The sequence below is a fragment of the Chenopodium album genome, chromosome 15 (genome assembly GCF_948465745.1).
Source record: "Chenopodium album chromosome 15, dcCheAlbu1.1, whole genome shotgun sequence".
NCBI lineage: Eukaryota > Viridiplantae > Streptophyta > Magnoliopsida > Caryophyllales > Amaranthaceae > Chenopodium > Chenopodium album.
In genome coordinates, this window is record NC_137848.1 from 36349660 (window position 1) to 36369875 (window position 20216).

The window sequence follows — 20216 nt, forward strand, 5'->3', positions numbered from 1 at the left end:
TTTTTCTTCTCTTTTTGTTCTTGTTTTTCCTCCTTCCCACGTCACTCTCTTCTCTCCTTCTTCTTCCTCCTTCACGTCGGCAGAAGCCACTGACGCCACCATCACCACCTGCGGTAGCAGCAGTGTCGGCACAACTATTGGCCATCCCTCTCTCCTCCTCTTCTCATTTCAGTTTGTTATATATATATATAAAAAGGACTCTTTCTCTTCCTAAATTAATTCTATTGATTTATTGTTTTAAAAGCATGATTTTTAATTATGTTTTAGTATTGATTTTGGGATTTTGATGTTGTTAAATTATTAATATAAATTTCAGATTTTTATTTAACCAAGAATCCCAAATTATGAACCCTAGAAATTGAGGATTTTGTATAATTGGTTAGGGATTGATGTTAGGTTGTTGTTATTGATTAATTATGGCCTGAACATGTTTTTAAATGAGTTTAAAGCCCTCAATTCAATGCGGAATTCAATTATACACACTACTCTTTAATTATTGAGTTAGGGTTTGATTACCGATAAAAGGGAAAAAGGTTTTAATGATTTAAATATGATTTCCTAGTCTAAAAGTGATGTTTTATATTAAATAAGTATGCTGGAATTTTCTTTAAGTCATGAAAGTTAAGTCTTTTTAAAAGGATTTGAAGTACCCACTTAAAGAAAAGGTTTTATGGCTCTTATGTCATTAAATTGAGTTGATTAGTAAGGTTTGGAGAGTATTATAGTTGCTGGAAATTTGTGAGAATAGTGAATTAATTATAATTATGTATTTTTAATTGTAGGAAGCTTCGAGCTAAGTGATTTCTAGGGAGTGTGGCCGATTTTAGACAATATTCAAGGTACGTATGTGCACAAAAATGTTTGTGTATGTGTAGTATCATGTTAGGATTGTGAATTATGATTGAAGTGATGAATTAGTAGCAGTTTTGGTCGATTATATGCTTGAAATTGATGTTGGTTGAACATAAATTATTATGCAAGCATGTGAATATGATAATTGAAGTATGATACAAGTTGAATATATGTGAATCATGGAAGTATGTTTTATTTTCAAGTATCAAGGAAGCATGAAATTAATGAGAGAGGCTTATGTATGTATAAAACAGATATAATTAGAATTATTGAGCATGATTCATGAATTTTATTTTCATCCATTTATTATTGGTGTTGAGTCAAGGAAGTTAGTTTACTTATCTACTAACTCAAGTAAGTTGAAATTGAGTCAAGAAAGTTTATTAGTGCATTCTATGCACCAAGGTAGTAATCGTGCAATTTTGTGCACAAAACTAGGCAAGGAACCTTAATTAAAATAAATAGTATGTGCTCACTAATTAATTCAAGAATAAACTGGAAGTATGTGTTGAATGTTATTATGTTTGTTCTTGATTTATTGGTTAGAGTCATCACATGTTAAATTGGTAAATCACGTAAAGTGTAAGAGGATACGCATTAAAACTCTTTTTGGAACGTGTATACCTTGAGTATGAACACATGGGTGGGGGGGAGTTATATGACTTTATATTTGAGCATAGCTTCTACAGGGGTACCGGACGCTATACTTTCTTTTGTTATTTATGCGCTAAAGTTCCGTCACCAAGTGTGACATAGTAGGTGCCAATTGGGTAGCTCCCTGATTGGAAGCTCCATTTTTAATGGGATATTGTAACGAAGGAAACCTGTTCGATGCGTAGTCCAAAGCTATTATTTAATAGCTAATATTGCTAGTTATGAGTCAAAGGTAAGTAGACTTGTGATTGTATGGCAAGCATGTTTTATTATTTTTATTGATGATAGGATATTCATGTTAGTGTGGTGCATTTGTACTCAGTTTTTGCTGATTCGTACTTTTGTGTTTGTGTTTGGCTTTCCTTTGGTTGGCCCTACTATGACCCATTTATATGGTGAGTAAAGGGTTGAAATAAAGGGGAAGTGACAGGTACTTGAAGCATGAAAAGGATGATGGGAATGAGTGCCGAGAGTTACTTGTTATGCTTTCCTAGTTTTATGTTCTGAATTATTTATTATGGACTAACTTTGTTATGTTTATTTTAAGTTGGATTTTTAAAAGAGCCATGTTTGGACTTGTTCTAACTTGTGGTTTTTTTTATTTCCACTTTGTTTTGAGGTTGTGAAATCAAGTTTTATTTAGAAAGTTGGTTTTTATTTTAGATTTCTGCTGCGTGACTTTGAAAAATAGCCTTAGTCGTTATCAAGGTGGTGGTAATATTTTGGACATTTCCTTAAAAGAGTTTTATTTAGAGTAAAAAGAGTATTTTAAAAGAAGAGAATTCCTAGGGTATTACAAAGTGGTATCTGGGAGCTTTGGTTGGAATTTAATTACCACTAAAGCCAAAAATGTTTTTTTAAGGTACCTATGTTTTTATAACTTGGCAAAGTGTTAATTTAAACAAATTTGAAATTGTTTTATGAGGTCCGAAATATGTTTTTTTTTTAATTAAATGGTCCGAAATTTTTTTAAATAGAAATGGCTGAATTTTTTTTCAAAAAAGGATCCGAAATATTTTCGAAAATAAATTTCAAATTTCAAAAAAAAAAAAAAAATACCACTAAAGCCAAAAATTACAAAGTGGTAATTGGGAGCTGTGGTTGGATTTTAATTACCATTAAAGCCAAAAATGTTTTTTTTAGGTACCTATGTTTTTATAACTTGGCCAAGTGTTTATTTAAACAAGTTTGAAATTGTTTTATGAGGTCCGAAATATTTTTTTTTTAATTAAATGGTCAGAATTTTTTTAAAATAGAGAGGGTCGAATTTTTTTTCAAAAAACGATCCGAAATATTTTTGAAAATAAATTTCAAATTTCAAATTTTTTTTTTTTTGATTATATGTCCAGGTATGCGAAGGAATTAAGGTATGTAATTATGTGTTAATTGCTTTTAAAATCATGTGGTGAGATTTGGGTAGGAAAGAATGGGCATATAGGCTAGAATTGTATGTCTTCCTATGTGCATATTTTATTTATATGAGGTGTGCAAAGCATGTTGAATGATAATATGTATCTATGTGAAAGCATGTTTATGTATGGTGACAAAAATTGTATGATTGAACACCAAACTTAAATTTCTGCAAAGAACTGTATACTTGATTAAATAAGAGATTTTCTTTATTGAGTCATAACCCAAAATACCTTGTTGGATGTTTGATTTACCTAGTAGATAGATTCTCTTCTATGGGTACTCTAGTAAAGAAGGATTATGAGCATGTTTGGGATTATATTCGCAAGATTCGCTTTTATTGTACCTATAGATCTGATGTGTTTCGGGAGCGTCATCTAGACCAACCTGATAATGTCTCAGCCATGATTGTTCACTGTTTGCCTAACTATCCACCCTATGAAGCTATTAAGAGTCGCTTTCGTGATTTTTATTTGTCTAATGGTGTAGCTAACTATTCTAAGTATAAGGATTCTAATGGTCAGTGGGGAGAGGATTGGAGATACTTATACCATTACATTGCCCACAAAGAATTTATCCATCTTAACCCTCACTATGCTTCTCAACCTCCTCCTTGCCATAATTTTTGTGATCCAATTTCACATCAAAATGCACCCTAAAACTCTTCTGAAAATGATGATCCCATACCTGAGCAAAATTATGAGAGTCAAGGCGAACCTATGGAACAAGATAGTGTGTTTGGAGATTCTTCATGTGAGGTTGTTCCTAATCCAAATCCTCCAGTGATTGTTAACTTAGAATATGATGAGTTTAAGGAAGACCCTGAGAAAGATGATGATGATGATGGCAATGATGGTGATAATGGGAGTGATCCTGAGTATAATCCAAGGAAGTACAGAGAGATCAAAGACAAGATTGACAATGTCAACATTTGAAGATTTTAGATTAACTTTCCTTTACTGTTTTGAGTATTTATTCTTTATTCATAGTTACAGTTTAATAAAGTTGTGTGAGTAATAAGTAGCAAAGCTACATTTGGATATTCCAAACATTTCTTTTCCATATTTCACTAAAGTATTATCATTTCTTTTCAAATTCATTTCCTTCTCTTTAAATGAGCTTACCAAATGTTAGTTATTACTATTGCTTTCTGTAAATAGTAACAAGGGAAATGACTCAAAAATATTTTTTGTGATGTGATTACGTGAAATGGTTGCATGATAACCAATATAATGTGTTGAATTATTAGTACGATAATTGAGCAGTTGCTTCTACTATAATTCAAAATGATTGCTTGTATGCTTGAGTTCAAGTAGTTTAATTATTGCTTAGTTACAAGAGAGTTGTGACCAACCTAATAGTAGTCATTTCTTTATTCAAGAGGACTAGGATGGCAGGAAGAAACAACAATAACAATGATATAAATGAAGTATTGAGGCAATTAGCTGATGTAGCTCAATAGTTAGTTGAGAGGAATAACAATAACAATCTTGACCATACAGGGGAGTTGTTTAGGAAGATAGCCCAAAGCAAACCTGCCACCTATCAGGGAGAACCTGACCCGACTATCCTTGAGAACTGGCTAAGAGAATTTGATAAGTTGTTTGTGGCAGTAGTGTGTCCCAATGAGTCCAAAGTAAGTAGTGCAGCTTACTACCTAAGAGGTGAGGTAGATTTATGGTGGCAGCAAAATGAACAGAGTGTGAGAGATTTACCTAAATTTGGATGGAATGTATTCAAGGAGTAAGTGAGGGATAAGTTCTACCCTATGATTTTACAAAAGCAGAAAGTTGATGAAGTTCTTGGAGCTCAAGATGGGGAATATGTCGTTAACTGAGTATTACACTAAGTTTATCGAGCTATCTAGATTTTCTGAGGATACTGTGGCTACTAATAGGCAGAAAGCTAGAAGGTTTGAGAGAGGATTACCTCTTTCTCTCCAAGGGAAGTTGTCAGGACAAGTGTTTGATAATTTGGATGAGTTTTATGGTAGAGCAACGCATTTACATGCATTAGAATTGAAGGAGAAAGCTGAAAAGACTGAGTTGGAAGATAGGGAGAAAAGAAAGGAGCCTATGACTAGTTTTTGACCATCTGGGAACTAGAATAACTTTAAGAGGCAGAAGTTTAATAACCACCAAGGTAATAACTTCTAGAACAATAGGAACAACCAAGGTGGGCGAAAGTTTCCAAGGGAAATAGGAACCATCTTAGAGATCGTAACTTGAGGGTATACTATTGTAAGAAATGTTCCAACAACCATCCATGGAGAGATTGTGAGGGTAATTTGGTCACTTGTAACCTGTGCAACAAGAAAGGGCACAGGTCATATGAGTGTTTTTCTATGAACAAGGGGAATCAGGGAAACAGTCAATCTAAGGGTAGTGGACAAAACTAGAATCAGCAGTAACGAGGTCAGGGTAACAACGGGAATCAAGTGAACAAGGGAGCGCAGTTTAGGAATGGAAATAAGACCACCAATGGTGGTAACACACAAGTCAAAGGTGGAACACCAGGGAAGCTTAATGTGATGGGTTCGCGTGAGGCCGAGGCGGCGAGAGTTGTTATCACTGGTACATTTTCTACAAACTCAGTTCTTGTTAAAGTTTTGTTTGATTCTGGTGCAACATACTCTCTCATTTCTAAAACTATACTTCCAAAACTATCAAACTGTCTGAAAACTGTAGATGACATGGATATTCCTATAGAACTTCCAATCGGGAGTGTAGTCCATTGTACTAGAGTCTATAAAGAAATGCCTATAAAGATTAAGGTTAAGGAATCCTTGTCCTAACCTGATTGAATTTGAATTAGGAGACCTTGATATAATTCTGGGAATGGATTGGTTATGTCGCTATAATGCTGAGATTCGATGTCAGTCATAGAAAATCCATTTGAAAACGACTCAAGGAGAGCTCATAACCCATTAGAGACATGGAAAACCTAGGCCTATTAAGATTATTTCTATGTTAAAACTGGCGAAGTATATGAAGAAAGGGAACCCAATCTATTTCAGTAGTGTGAGAAATTTAGTGTATGAGGAACCATCTAAACCTGAAGATATTGAGGTGGTGAAGGATTTTTTAGATGTGTTTCCAGAAGATATTCCAGGGATGCCGCCCAAAAGAACTATAAACTTTACCATAGACTTAGTACCCGGAACAACACCTATCTCTAAGGTACCATACAGGATGGCACCCGCAGAGATGAGTGAATTGAAGAATCAATTGCAAGTCTTACTGGAGAAGGGATACATTCGTCCAAGTGCATCACCATGGGGAGCACCCGCGTTGTTTGTGAAGAAGAAAGATGATAGCATGAGGCAATGCATCGATTATAGGGAGTTGAATAAGGTAACCATCAAGAATAAATACCCCTTGCCTAGGATAAATGACTTATTTGACCAATTGAAAGGTACAACAGTGTTTTCTAAGAATGATTTGAGATCGGGGTATCATCAACTACAAATTGCGGAACAGGACATTTCGAAAATGGCATTCAGAACGAGATATGGACACTATGAGTATACAATAATGCCTTTTGGGTTAACAAATGTAGCTGAAATTTTTATGGACTTGATGAATAGAGTATTTAAACCCTTCTTAGGCTAATTTGTGGTGGTATTTATTGATGACATTTTGCTTTATTCTAAAAACAAAGAGGACCATGCAGAACATTTGAGATCAGTGTTAGCTACTTTAAGGACCAATCAATTGTATGCCACATTCTCAAAGTGTGAGTTTTGGCTGGAAAAGGTAGCATTTTTGGGACATTTTATATCCAAAGGGGTGGCCACACCCAAGAATGTGTCAAATATTTGAAGTTTTCTTGGTTTAGCAGGATATTATAGGCTAGTTGTGAAGGATTTCTCGAAGATAGCTACACCTATGACTTCGTTAATGAAGAAAGAATCTAAGTTCATTTGGTGTGATAAGTGTGAAGTAGCATTTCAAGCCTTGAAAAAGAGTTTGACAACGGCACCTATGTTGACCTTTCCTGATGGAAGTGGTTCTTATGATGTGTATAATGATGCATCTAAGAATAGGGTTGGATGTATTTTGATGCAACATGGAAAGCTGATTATGTATGCATCAAGACAATTGAAGAAACATGAAGTTAATTACCCTACTCATGATCTAGAACTTGCAGCAGTAGTGTTTGCATTGAAAATATAGAGACATTATTTATATGGAGTGAAGTGTAGGATATTCACAGACCAAAAAAGTTTGAAATACCTTTTCACACAATCAACCTTAAACATGAGGCAACGTAGATGGATAGAATTCTTCAATGATTATGAACTAGATATCCAATACCACGAGAGTAAAGAGAATGTAGTTGCGGATGCTCTAAGTCGCAAAGCAACTCATGGACTGAATGCTTTGATAGTGGCAGACAAACTGTGTAAGAAGATGAGCAAGTTTAACCTAGAGGTAGTGCCACATGGAACGTTGGAAGGAATGCTTAATAATTTGAGTATCAAATCAACGATATTTGATGAGATTAAGGACAACCAAGCAGGAGATGTGAAGTTAGATCGCATAAGGGATAAAATAAAACAAAGAAAGGTGACTGATTTTAAAATCCATGATGATGGGAGTATTAGATTTAAGGGAAGGTGGTGTGTACCACAGAAATGTGAGGAGTTAAAGAAGAAGTTGATGGAAGAAGGGCATAATACACCCTATTCAACATATCCAGGAGGGGATAAACTTTACAAAGACTTGAAAAAGGTGTATTGGTGGCCTAAGATGAAGAAGGAAGTAGCAGAATTTGTAGCAAAGTGTTTAACCTGTTAGAAAGTTTAATAGAGCATAAGAGACCTCAAGGAACAGTGCAACCACTCGAGATCCCAGCTTGGAAGTGGGATTGCATCTCGATCACTAGTTTACCTAAGTCTAAGAATAGGAATGATACCATCTGGGTTATAGTGGATAGACTTATTAAATCGACAGTGTTTATACCAATAAGGGAGACCTGGAAAATGGAACAACTTGCAAAGGCTTACATCAAGAACGTTGTGAGACTACATGGAGTTCCTAAGGATATCGTTTCTGATAGGGATTCTAGGTTTCTTTCAAAATTCTGGAAAAGTGTCCAGGAAAACTTTGGTACGACATTGAAGATGAGTTCAACATTTCACCCTACAATGGATGGACAATCTGAGAGGACTATCGAAACCTTAGAGGATATGCTATGATCTTGTGTGTTAGACTACCAAGGTGGATGGGAAGATAGTTTAGACTTGGTAGAATTCTCTTACAATAATAGTTACCATGCAAGAATTGGCATGTCACCATTTGAGGCTTTGTACGAAAGGAAGTGTAGAAGTCCACTATGTTGGAGTGAAATTAGTGAGATAATAATTCTAGGTCTTCAATTGATAGAAGAAACAACAAAACAAGTGAGAGAAATACAAGCTAAGATAGAAGCTGCCCAGGATCGACAAAAGAGTTACGCGGATTTGAAGCGTAGAGAAGAAGAATTCCAAGTTGGTGATAAAGTTTTACTTAAGGTTTCACCAATGAAGGGAGTTATGAGATTTGGGAAGAAAGGGAAGTTGAGTCCAAAGTACATTAGACCATATGAGATTTTGCAACGAATAGGAAAAGTTACCTATAGGTTAGCATTACCTATGGACCTTAGCAAGGTGCATGATGTGTTTCATGTTTCTCAATTGAGAAGGTATATTCCGGATAAGTCGCATGTCCTATAACCTGAGACTGTAGAACTAAACCAAAGCCTAACTTATGAGGAAAAACCAATAAAGATTCTTGATAGTAAAGTGCGTAGTACACGCAAGAAAGATGTCAAAATAGTAAAAGTATTGTGGTCAAACCAAGAGACTAAGGAAGCGACTTAGGAAGCCGATGAAAAAGAAGTACCCTGAATTGTTTGAGGTTAGTTGAGTTACGGGGACGTAACTCATTTTCTTTAAGGGGGGTAGAATGCGGTAGAATTTAGTGCTTTTTACCTTATTTTCAATTATTTTTATGAATTTTTAGTATATTTTGCACAATTTTATGCAAGGTTAAAAAGAAAAAGATCAAGCAAGGTTACAGAAAGTACAACAACTATTTTTACTGTTTTTAAATATGTTTTGAATAAATTTTGAAGATTTTCGAGCTCAAGTTTCGAGGACGAAAATTCTTTTAAGGGGGGTAGACTGTAGTACTCCGTATTTTTACTGAATTTTTATATATAAAAATTAATTATTTTATTTATTAAAATGATTTGTTTCATTTTAAAAAGAAATTATTTATTTAAATAAATTGTAAGTGTGTATAAATTAAATGAATCATGAATTGAGACAACAAAAGTATTTTCAATTAGGGCAATCCTATTTGAATAAGTGGACCAACTTATTTGGAATTTAAAGGCCCAATAAGTTGGCCCAAGTGAAAAGTTGAGAGGGAGTAGGAATTAGTAATGGCAATATTATAACTATGAATTTTGTTTTTAAAAGGGGAGTATAAATACCTTAAAACCTCAAGATTTTTCCACTCAAGATTCATAATTATCAGATTTCACAAAAAGTTTCAAAGGTTTTCTCTTTATTTTCTCTCTCCTTTTTCTCCTTATTTTTCTTCTCTTTTTCTTCTTTTTCTTCCGTCCCACGCCACTCTCTTCTCACCTTCTTCTTCCTCCTTCACGCCGGCAGCAGCCACTGGCGCCACCATCACTACCGGTGGTAGCAGTAGTGCCGGCACCACCATCGGCATCCCTCTCTCCTCCTCCTCTCCTCTTTTCGGTTTGTTATATATATATATATATTAAAAAAAAAGAACTCTTTCTCTTCCTAAATTAATTATATTGATTTATTGTTTTAAAAGCATGATTTTTAATTATGTTTTAGTATTGATTTTGGGATTTTGATGTTGTTAAATTATTAATATAAATTTAAGATTTTTATTTAATCAAGAACCATGAATTATGAACCCTAGAAATTGGGATTTTGTATAATTAGTTAGGGATTGATGTTAGGTTGTTGTTATTGATTAATTCATGGCCTGAACAGGTTTTTAATGAGTTTCAAGCCCTCAATTTAATGCTGGAATTCAATTATACACACTACTATTTGATTATTGAGTTAGGGTTTGATTACCCATAAAAGGGAAAAAGGTTTTAATGATTTAAATATGATTTCCTAGTCTAAAAGTGATGTTTTATATTAAATAAGTATGCTGGAATTTTCTTTAAGTCATGAAAATTAAGTCTTTTTGAAAGGATTTGAAGTACCCACTTAAAGAAAAGGTTTTATGGCTCTTATGTCATTAAATTGAGTTGATTAGTAAGGTTTGGAGAGTATTATAGTTGCTGGAAATTTGTGAGAATAGTGGATTAATTATAATTATGTATTTTTAATTGTAGGAAGCTTCGAGCTAAGTGATTTCTAGAGAGTGTGGCCGATTTTAGGCAATATTCAAGGTACGTATGTGCACAAGAATATTTGTGTATGTGCAGTATCGTGTTAGGATTGTGAATTATGATTGAAGTGATGAATTAGTAGCATTTTTGGTCGATTATATGCTTGAAATTGATGTTGGATGAACATAAATTATTATGCAAGCATGTGAATATGATATTTGAAGCATGATACAGGTTGAATATATGTGAATCATGGAAGTATGTTTTATTTTCAAGTATCAAGGAAGCATGAAATTAGTAAGAGAGGCTTATGTATGTATTAAAGAGATATAATTAGAATTATTGAGCATGATTCATGATTCATGAATTTTATTCCCATCCATTTATTATTGGTGTTGAGTCAAGGAAGTTAGTTTACTTATCTAATAACTCAAGTAAGTTGAAATTGAGTCAAGAAAGGTTATTAGTGCATTCTACGCACCAAGGTAGTAATCGTGCAATTTTGTGCACAAAACTAGGCAAGGAACCTTAATTAAAATAAATAGTATGCGTTCAATAATTAATTCAAGAATAAACTGGAAGTATGTGTTGAATGTTATTATTATTGTTCTTGATTGATTGGTTAGAGTCATCATATGTTAAATTGGTAAATCACATAAAAGTGTAAGAGGATACGCACCAAAACTCTTTTTGGAACATATATTCCTGGAGTATGAACACATGGGGGGGGGGAGCTATATGACTTTATATTTAAGAATAGCTTCCACAGGGGTACCGGAAGCTGTACTTTCTTTTATTATTTATGCGCTAAAATTCTGTCACCAAGTGTGACATAGTAGGTGTCAATTGGGTAGCTCCCTGATTGGAAGCTCCATTTTTAATGGGCTATTGTAACGAAGGAAACCCGTTCGATGCGTAATCCAAAGCTATTATTTGATAACTAATATTGCTAGTTATGAGTCAAAGGTAAGTTGACTTGTGATTGTATGGCAAGCATGTTTTATTATTTTTATTGATGATAGGATATTCATGTTAGTGTGGTGCATTTGTACTCAGCTTTTGCTGATTCGTACTTTTGTGTTTGGCTTTCCTTTGGTTGGCCCTACTATGACCCATTTATATGGTGAGTAGAGGGTTGAAATAAAGGGAAAGTGACAGGTACTTGAAGCATGAAAAGGATGATGGGAATGAGTGTCGAGAGTTACTTGTTATGCTTTCCTAGTTTTATATTTTGAATTATTTATTATGGACTTACTTTGTTATGTTTATTTTAAGTTGGATTTTTAAAAGAGCCATGTTTGGATTGGTTCCAATTTGTGGTTTTATTTATTTCAACTTTGTTTTGAGGTTGTGAACTCAAGTTTTATTTTGAAAGTTGGTTTTTATTTTAGACTTCCAATGTGTGACTTTGAAAAATAGCCTTAGCTGTTATCATGGTGGCAGTAATGTTTTGGATATTTCCTTAAAAGAGTTTTATTTAGAGTAAAAAGAGTATTTTAAAAGAAGGGAATTTCCAGGGTATCACACATATAAATTAGTCAAACAACAATAACAACTCAACACGCGTAGCCCTAGCCTCGCAGTGGCCTGACCATACGAGGGCTAGGGGAGAGTGGCTAGCCAGGCTGCTAACATGCAAGGCAATGGCCGCAAGCCTAGCAGCAACATGTGCGTGCTGACTGGGCAGTTTCGCCATGGCTTGCTAGCTAGGCACTCGCGTCATGACCTAGATAGCAACCATAATACCTTAGCAACACGCTAGCAAGGCCAGCAGCTAGCGCCATGGCCTCGCTAGGTGCTACTAGTACTACCCCGCATGCCGCGCACAACAGCTTGCAAGTGCGCCAAGCGTGCTAGGAATATGGGCAGCAGCAAGGGCCCAAATGGCTGGCCCATTCGAGCTCAAGGGCTGGCAGCTTGACGTGCCATGTTGCTTAAGGAAGGGCGGTGACAGGCTAAAGTCGTATCTCCTAATCAAAAGTAATTCCTAAGACTACTAAGTAATAATGGATAGGGACGTAGGGTCGTATCCATAGGGAAACAACGTTCTTCTATTCCTAAATAATTATTATAATGTAAATTATCAAGAAACATATAAGGGTTTGTATGAATTAAACTAAGGAGGAAATCAATAATAAAAAGCCTAGGGTCACAGGTTAACCAATTATTAATATATACTCCGGGATAAAACATAACAATCAACAATCAATATTGTAAACATGACATGATTAATATGTTCTCGCAATTTATTAATCAACATGGATCTAACAGGCTCTCGTAATTTTCTAGATCTAAGTTCCTATTAAAAATAGCCTTTAATATCAAATTAACATCGTCTCGATTCATCAATTCAACATTACTATACTTTTACAATCAAATCAAATCTACTCGATTCATGATCCAATTGTAAAGAATTAAAACAATTCAGTAAGAAATTATCATGCAACATCAATAACCAATAATAACGAATTATCCCTTCATATTATTTATGGATCCCCCAAGAACCCTAAAATTAAACTATCACACATATTTAAATCAAAACTAATCAAAGCATATAGAGAAGACTTGATTAAAATCAAAGCGTAAATTAATAAAGCAATTAAAATCAAAGCAATAAATGAAGCAATAAAAGAGACGAGAAATAATACCGAATGAAGGAAATATGAAATTGCACTAAAAGGAGAAAACTTGAGTTCAACAATAATCTCCAACTAAAAATTTCTCTAAAATTTTATGCATGAAAATATTAATGAAAAAACGTGACTAAAAAAGCTTACAAAAAGAGTTTAAATACTAAACCCAGAAATAAACCCAAAACAAAATCCTAAACCTCCTAGAAAAACACGCGCCCGATTGGGCGAACGCCCGATCGAGCCGCCTTTTCTTCTCTCTGCTTTTCTGGGAATCCGCCCAATCGGGCCCGGTCTTTTTTTTCTAGGTCGAGTTTCCTTGCTTCTCTTCTTTTGGTCTTCAACTCTTATGGCCCAATTCCTCTTCCTTGGTCCAATACATGGACCAATTCCGCGAACCAAGCCCTTAATCATCGATATGATAGGTCTTAGGCTATGAACGACGGTCATAATGTGAACATAAACTTCTATATCTCGTAGTGGCTGGAAAACCATAGAAATCACCTATAAGTCCGAAAATTCCTACAAAACAAAAGTCGACTCTATAAAGCACTCGAAACCACACATTAGTACTAAAATTAGCCCCGAAGAGCTCTAATATGCATAAAATTGACCGTGGGACGGAGGATAAAATAGCATATAAAACACATATATCAAACTCCCCCAAGCCAAACCCTTACTTGTCCCTAAGCAAGGCGATGAATAAAATAAATCATAACTTCACCCCAAATCAATTTCAAAATCCATAATACAACTCAAAGCCAATCCAAAAAACATGCACCGTAATCATTCACTGAAATCCATCCAATTACCAATCTTTCCTAACAATTGTCAAGTAGAGCAAACCACAAGAGCATATAGAATTCAAGACTAGTTCTCACACACTCAACTCTCATTTACGTGGCGAGTAAAAGAATTACTCGATCGCTCTCCATCCCAACCCCTTTATATGTGAACAATGCCCTCCCGACTCACGCACTCGTGTGTTTAACAGACATACACTTGACCTAGTAGTCGACTCGAAATATGTCAAATCATTCTTTACATTGATAAAAAAAACTACTTTCACATTCACATAACTCTATGCACAATGGTCGGAAGGTCTTCAAAGCTTGTAATTTAAGGCTAGGGTAAAGGGTAGGAAATATTGGGAAAATGTGAGAGTTAAGTCATGTTTACGGGAGCCAAATCCTCATAAAAACCAAGGCCAAACATAAGTAATGGCCATCAATCTCCAACATAGCTCACCTCTACAAAAATTCACCAAACAACCAATCCAATATTTCACAAGATTTTCAACACTTACAATTTCACTCATACAAATATGATATTATAGAACTTGAGTGAAGCAAACAAACTTTGAACTCTTCTTTTTTTTTTTTTTTTTCTTTTGAACTTGATTTTTTTTCTTTTTGAATTCTTTTCTTCTTCTTTTTTTTCTTTCTTTTCTTTTAAGCAACCTTTATCAGAACACTTGAATATTGAAACTTTTTTTTTTTTGCTATTTTTTCTTTTTGTTTCACATTGGAATATTTTTTTTTAACTTTGAACAACAATTTCTCATTTTTTTTCAATCACCAAAATAAGAACAAACAACTCCTCATATCCACCCACATTGTGCAAATTATGCGCACACTACAACTCCCTCACCTCACTGACTAATAGCTCCCCCAAGCCAAACTTGAGACTACTAACCAATGGGGCTTATATAGGCTTGTAATGTGGCTAAATAAACAATAAAAGGGAATAAGCAACAACATGGGTAACAAGAAGGGAACAAATGTATCTAATTTCATCTGAAGGCTACCTAAAAGAATAAATATCTTCGTCCTCCTCATGTGCATAATAGTGAATCATATAAACATTACTCATAGTTGCAAAACAATACTCAAATTCATTGACATACCAAGTACTAACACACAATTCCTAACCAAATCAACTAGTCAAGCACTATATTCACAAGTAGTTGGGCAAAATTGATGCATGTTAAAATTTCAAGGCAATCAAACATCAAATTATGACCAACTAATCCATTATGCTTATCATCAATAACCAAGAGTCAAAATAATTTTCACCAAGGGGCACAGGGAAACATGATTAATCTTTTCCTTGGAACGTATTTTTGAATATTTTTTTTAAGCATTAAATCTAACCTAAGAAAGCATTAAAATAGAGAAGAGAGAAAGAATACCATATATACAAAACCATCTCCCCCCAAGCCAAATTAAGCAATGCCCTCATTGACTTGGGAGTGTAGCTACGAAAAGCTACTCCTCATCATCATCCTCATCCATCCTAGCATAGCCACTACCACCTCCATGGCTAGAACTGGCACATCCATGGCTAGAGCCGGCAACTCCTTGACCTGAACCACCTGCAAAATAGTTAGGATCCACATTCCCACCTAACCCTCCAAAAGGAACATCGTCCCTGTAACCATGGACAAAATAATAGTCCACATAAGTACCATGAGCACCGGGGGTGGTGTATCCTCCTTGAGGATATTGAAACTAATCGGGGACTATAGCCTCGGGGGGAATAGCCCCTCAGCATGCATAATCATAATACATGGGGTATAAACCCCTCCCTAGGTTTCGCTGAACATAGCCAACCCTCCTATCAAGTGACCCCACCAATGTGTTAAAGGATTGGACCATTCCCTCTACCCTTCCTTGCCCCATCTCGATCTTATCAAGTTGGCCCTTAAAAGCCAAAAATTCATAAGGTGCATTAGGATATATGTTATAGTTATGAGAAGAGGAGAGGATGTCTTGCATGTAAGGTTGGGGTTGGAGCTCAAATTAAGGTTGTGGTTGTGGTTGAGGTTGGAATTGAGGTGGAAATTATGGTGGAGGTTGAGGAGCTTCTTGAGCTTCTCCATCATTTACTAGTACAAAAGTGTAGGTGGTCTTACCCCTATCAAACTTAATCAAAGCGGGGAGGGGCAATTTGAAAGATCGCTCTCTCCTCCCCGATTCTCTACGGATCATCCACTAAACCTCATTTGGCCGACTCACGCTATGGGTAGGTTGAAGCCATTTAAGGCTTCTCAAGTAGCTAAGGTCCATCAAGGTAAGACCGTTAACCATCCTATGTTTGTTAGGCTCAAATCCCATCAATATAACCGCAATGTGGGTGACTAACCCACCAAAGTAGATAGGGGTTCTCGCTCTAGAGGTCTTGAAAGCCGTAGCACTATGTTGGAAGTGTTGGGGACATCGTTAATAGGATGTTTAGCTTCCCACACTCGGAAAACGAATAGGAGGCTAAGAGTTCTAATTCATCCCCCCTTACATTGGCCGGTTCATGCCTCCCAAAGATCGTGAGGCATACAAATCGTTGCCAAAACTTTGGCACAAGGGGTGAATGATGGTGCCTTTGGCATGTTAGAGGCTATCTAAAACCTATCTCGTGAGGGCCATGTAAACCTCACTAGAAAAATCTCTAGGTGGATCGGATTGTCTATTGGATTTCAATTCAAAAGTTTTGCCCAAATCTTTTTAAGGAAAGTCTCACATCATTGTTAAGCAAGAAAAATTGAACATGATATGCATTTGAATTCGATTTTATCAAGCTAAAAGTAGAGATAAATTTCACCGTTAAATAATCATAAGTGTCATGATTCATATTGAATAAACTAGACATGCCAATTCCTTTGAACAATTTTTCTACTTATTTATCAATGCCCAAGCTAATCACTGTAGGATAATGTACAAAACGAGTAGCAATTACCTACCATTTGACAAGGTTGAGCATCCTCTCCTTTTGTTCTTGGCTAGTTACCACCACCTTTTTCACTCCTGGAATTTGAAGTTATGGGTCGACCGTTGATGTTATGGGTTTCCTAGATTGTTCTCCTCTGTGTCCTCTAGATCTCTTAGAAGCCATTAAGAATATAATTCTTGAATAATTGAGATTTTCTCTCTCTATGGTTTTCTAAAATTGCAAGAAAACAAAGAGAAATTAGTTGGAAAATGTAGAGGAAGGTAAGAGGATCAAGAATATGATAAAATTTTCATGTTTTGATGAGAGAATTGGAAAATATCTTGATTAAAAGATAAAGTTTGAAGGTATGAAAATGGATTTTAGAGAGAGAAAGCGAAGAAGAAAGAGTTGAAAGAAAGAAGAAAGTAAAAGAAACTTCAGGAACTTCTCTTGCGCGCTCGATCGGGTGAGCTCCGCCTGATCGGGCGCGAACTCAGCTCTCAATTTTCGCTCGATGGCTCGCCTGATCGGGCTAGATCCGCTCGGGATATCTTTTGAGATCACTCGATTTCTCCAAAAATGCGCTCGATCAGGCAATCCCCTTCTTTTTCGACGTCTGCTTGCACGCCCGATTGGGCAGATTTGCACAATCGGGCGGATTTCCAGTCCGAATTCTTCTTCCCTTGCGAGAATTTTCTTTTCTTAGCCTTACTTGCGCGCCCGATCGGGCCACCGCCCAGTTCCGGAACTTGTGATTTTCTTCAACTTTTTTCTTTAAGTCTCCCTACTTGTTAGCTCAAAACCTGCACAACTTACTTTACATATGTAAAATTGCACTCTCCTCACCCCTCCAAAAAGAAAGAAGATAAAAAACTAGTCTAGAAAGCATAAAATATGGGTTGCCTCTCGCAAAGCGCTGGTTTATGGAGGTCCTGCACAACCTTTGTACCTTAGCTCTAAGAGGAGAGTAGAGTTAGGTGGATTTCCTTCACCACTCCAACGGTAGCTCCTTCATGGTACACCTTCAATCGTTGCCCATTGACCTTAAATTCTTCACCATTGCTCAACCGAACCAATTTTATTCACCTTATTGACAATAAAGGGACCCGACCACCTAGACTTTAGCTTTCATGGGAAGAGCTTGAGTCTAGAGTTAAAGATTAGCACCTTGTCTCCCGGTGTGAACTCTCGTGTTCAGATTTTCTTGTCGTGCCACTTCTTAGTTTTCTCCTTGTAAATTCGCACACTGTCATATGCTTACAATATAAACTCATCCAACTCATTGAGTTGGAGAAGTCTTTTTTCACCCGCAACCTACGAATCCATATTAAGCTCCTTAATTGCCCAAAAATTTTGTGCTCTAATTCCATAGGAAGATGACATACCTTGTCGTACACTAGTCTATAAGGAGAGGTACCAATTGGTGTTTTGAATGCGGTCCGGTATGCCCAAAGTGACTTATCTACCACTTTTTCTAGAATCGATTTGATTTTTCAATTGGAGACCTCAACTTGACCACTTGTTTGAGGATAATAACTAATTCTGGTCCTATGGTAGACTCCATACTTCTTTAGAAGGTTATCTAATTGTCTTTCATGGAAGTGAGAATCTCCATCACTAATGATAGCTCGTGGGACACCAAACCTTAGAAATATGGTATTCTTGAAAAGCTTCATGACCACCTTGGCATTATTTGTTGGTGAAGCAATGGCCTCGACCCATTTGGACACATAATCAACGGCCATAAGTATGTAAAAATTCCCATTGGAAGATGGAAATGGTCCCATATAGTCAATAGCCCAAGCATCAAAATTTTCAACTTCGAGTATCCCATTTTGGGGCATCTCATGCCTCCTCGAAATATTGCTGGTCCTCTAGCAAGAATCACAAGACATGATGAATAACCGCACATCCTTTGAACATAGTAGGCCAAAAGAAGCCTGACTCATTAAGCTTGGCTACGATTTTAGAAGGGCCATGATGCCCACCATTTGGAGAGTTGTGGCAACGTTGTAGGACGCCATTCACTTCCCATTTAGGGACACACCTGTGAAATTTAGTAGTAGAAAAACACATTTTGACACCGAGTCATTGGCACCGGTTCTTAAAAACCAATGGGAAAAAAATTAGGCAAGATTTAGTATAATTGAAATGGCACCGGTTCAAACCAAACCACTACCAAATTAGTGAAATGGCACTGGTTTGAATCGGTGGGAATTTTCTGTAAAAAAAACCCCGCCTGTAGACACCCAAATGTGTCTCCCCAAAAACCAAACCCAGTGATGAATACCTTTCACGTCATTTGATTATTAAACGAAGTGAAAGTGTGGAAAGTCTAGTAATGTGGATGTTTTTATTAAAATATCTCTCTTTCTGTTTTTGAAAACATTTCTTTTCTTACTCTATTTATAAAAATAGCCAGTCCAATTTAGTTTGGTCCATGATAAAGGTCCAATAATAGTGTGGTTGGGTTGGGCTCGAAAAGAGCTTTCCAACGATATATTATAAGCCTAATTCCGATGAATAATGAGGAAGTTATGGCTAAAATACTAAATTGGGCCTGAAATGAATTTTATATGTGGCCCAATGATTTAGAGGATGGCCTATTAGTTATTATTCCTAAATTTATTAGGATTGATTTTAATCTTCTAGAATAATCTAGAAGGTTCTTTTAAATTCTAATAGCATTAGGATTGATAATTATATTTTAGAAGAGTTTTATTTAGAATAAAATAAGTGTTTTATGATAAATTTGATCTTAAAACTGTTTAATGCGAATTCTAATTATTTAATTATATTAGGAAAAGGATTCCGTACAAAGCGCGTTTTATCTTTTAGTTAGCGCCAAACGACAGAGTCTGTCGCCGTGCGCTAATGTTTGTCGCCTAGCGTTAATCCTGTTGCCTGGCGCTAATGTCTGTTGCCTGGCGACAGATGCCAGTTTTATTCCGTATAGAACTTGAAGTATTTTCTATCGTTTTCGGACTATTTTTCTATAAATAGGGGTCGTATCTCCCCGTTTTCATTCATTAACAATCATCAACAATCATTCACAACGATCTAATTCTAATTCTCTCTCTCTCTCTTTAAGCTAGAAGCTTCTTCTCTCTATTCTTTTTCTAAACCTTCCCTCTTACAAAATTCCACATTCACAAGTTCTAGACACACTTAGCCAAGTTCGAAGTTGCCTTCGCCCTAGACATGAAAGGTTGATAATTTCTGAGGGTTTGGTCCCTAATCTCTATTTCAATTACTTAATTTAATTGTTTATTATTTTACTTGAATTTACTAATGCGTGTATTTTGTTATTAGAAAGAGATACGAGGCATTGAAGTAAGTAATTGTTTTAATTGTTATTTTGATATAGTAAGCATGCTTTGATTATTTTAATTCCTAGTGTCATGTTAGAATGCTTTTATTGATTTCTAATATCATGCATGTTTCTATGATGCTTCCTATTCTTTTCTAATATCATGATAGTGTCATGTTAGGAATAAAGCTTTGATCTTTATCGTTTAGTGACATGCTAGGATTTGTTATTAATCTTGTTAGTATCATGCCTAGGATCTTGCTAATATTATTATGCTTTATTGAATA

The 20216-nt window shown here is 35.7% G+C and overlaps 1 protein-coding gene across 1 annotated transcript; it reads left to right on the plus strand.

Annotated features, from left to right (window-relative positions):
• Nucleotides 1-7175: 7175 nt before the first annotated feature.
• On the plus strand, nt 7176-8632 carry LOC145581110 (uncharacterized). Its single transcript, XM_081638174.1, has 2 exons — nt 7176-7710; nt 8130-8632. Exons 1-2 carry the CDS (start codon nt 7176-7178, stop codon nt 8630-8632), a joined length of 1038 nt encoding a protein of 345 aa, XP_081494300.1.
• The last annotated feature ends 11584 nt before the right edge of the window (nt 8633-20216 follow it).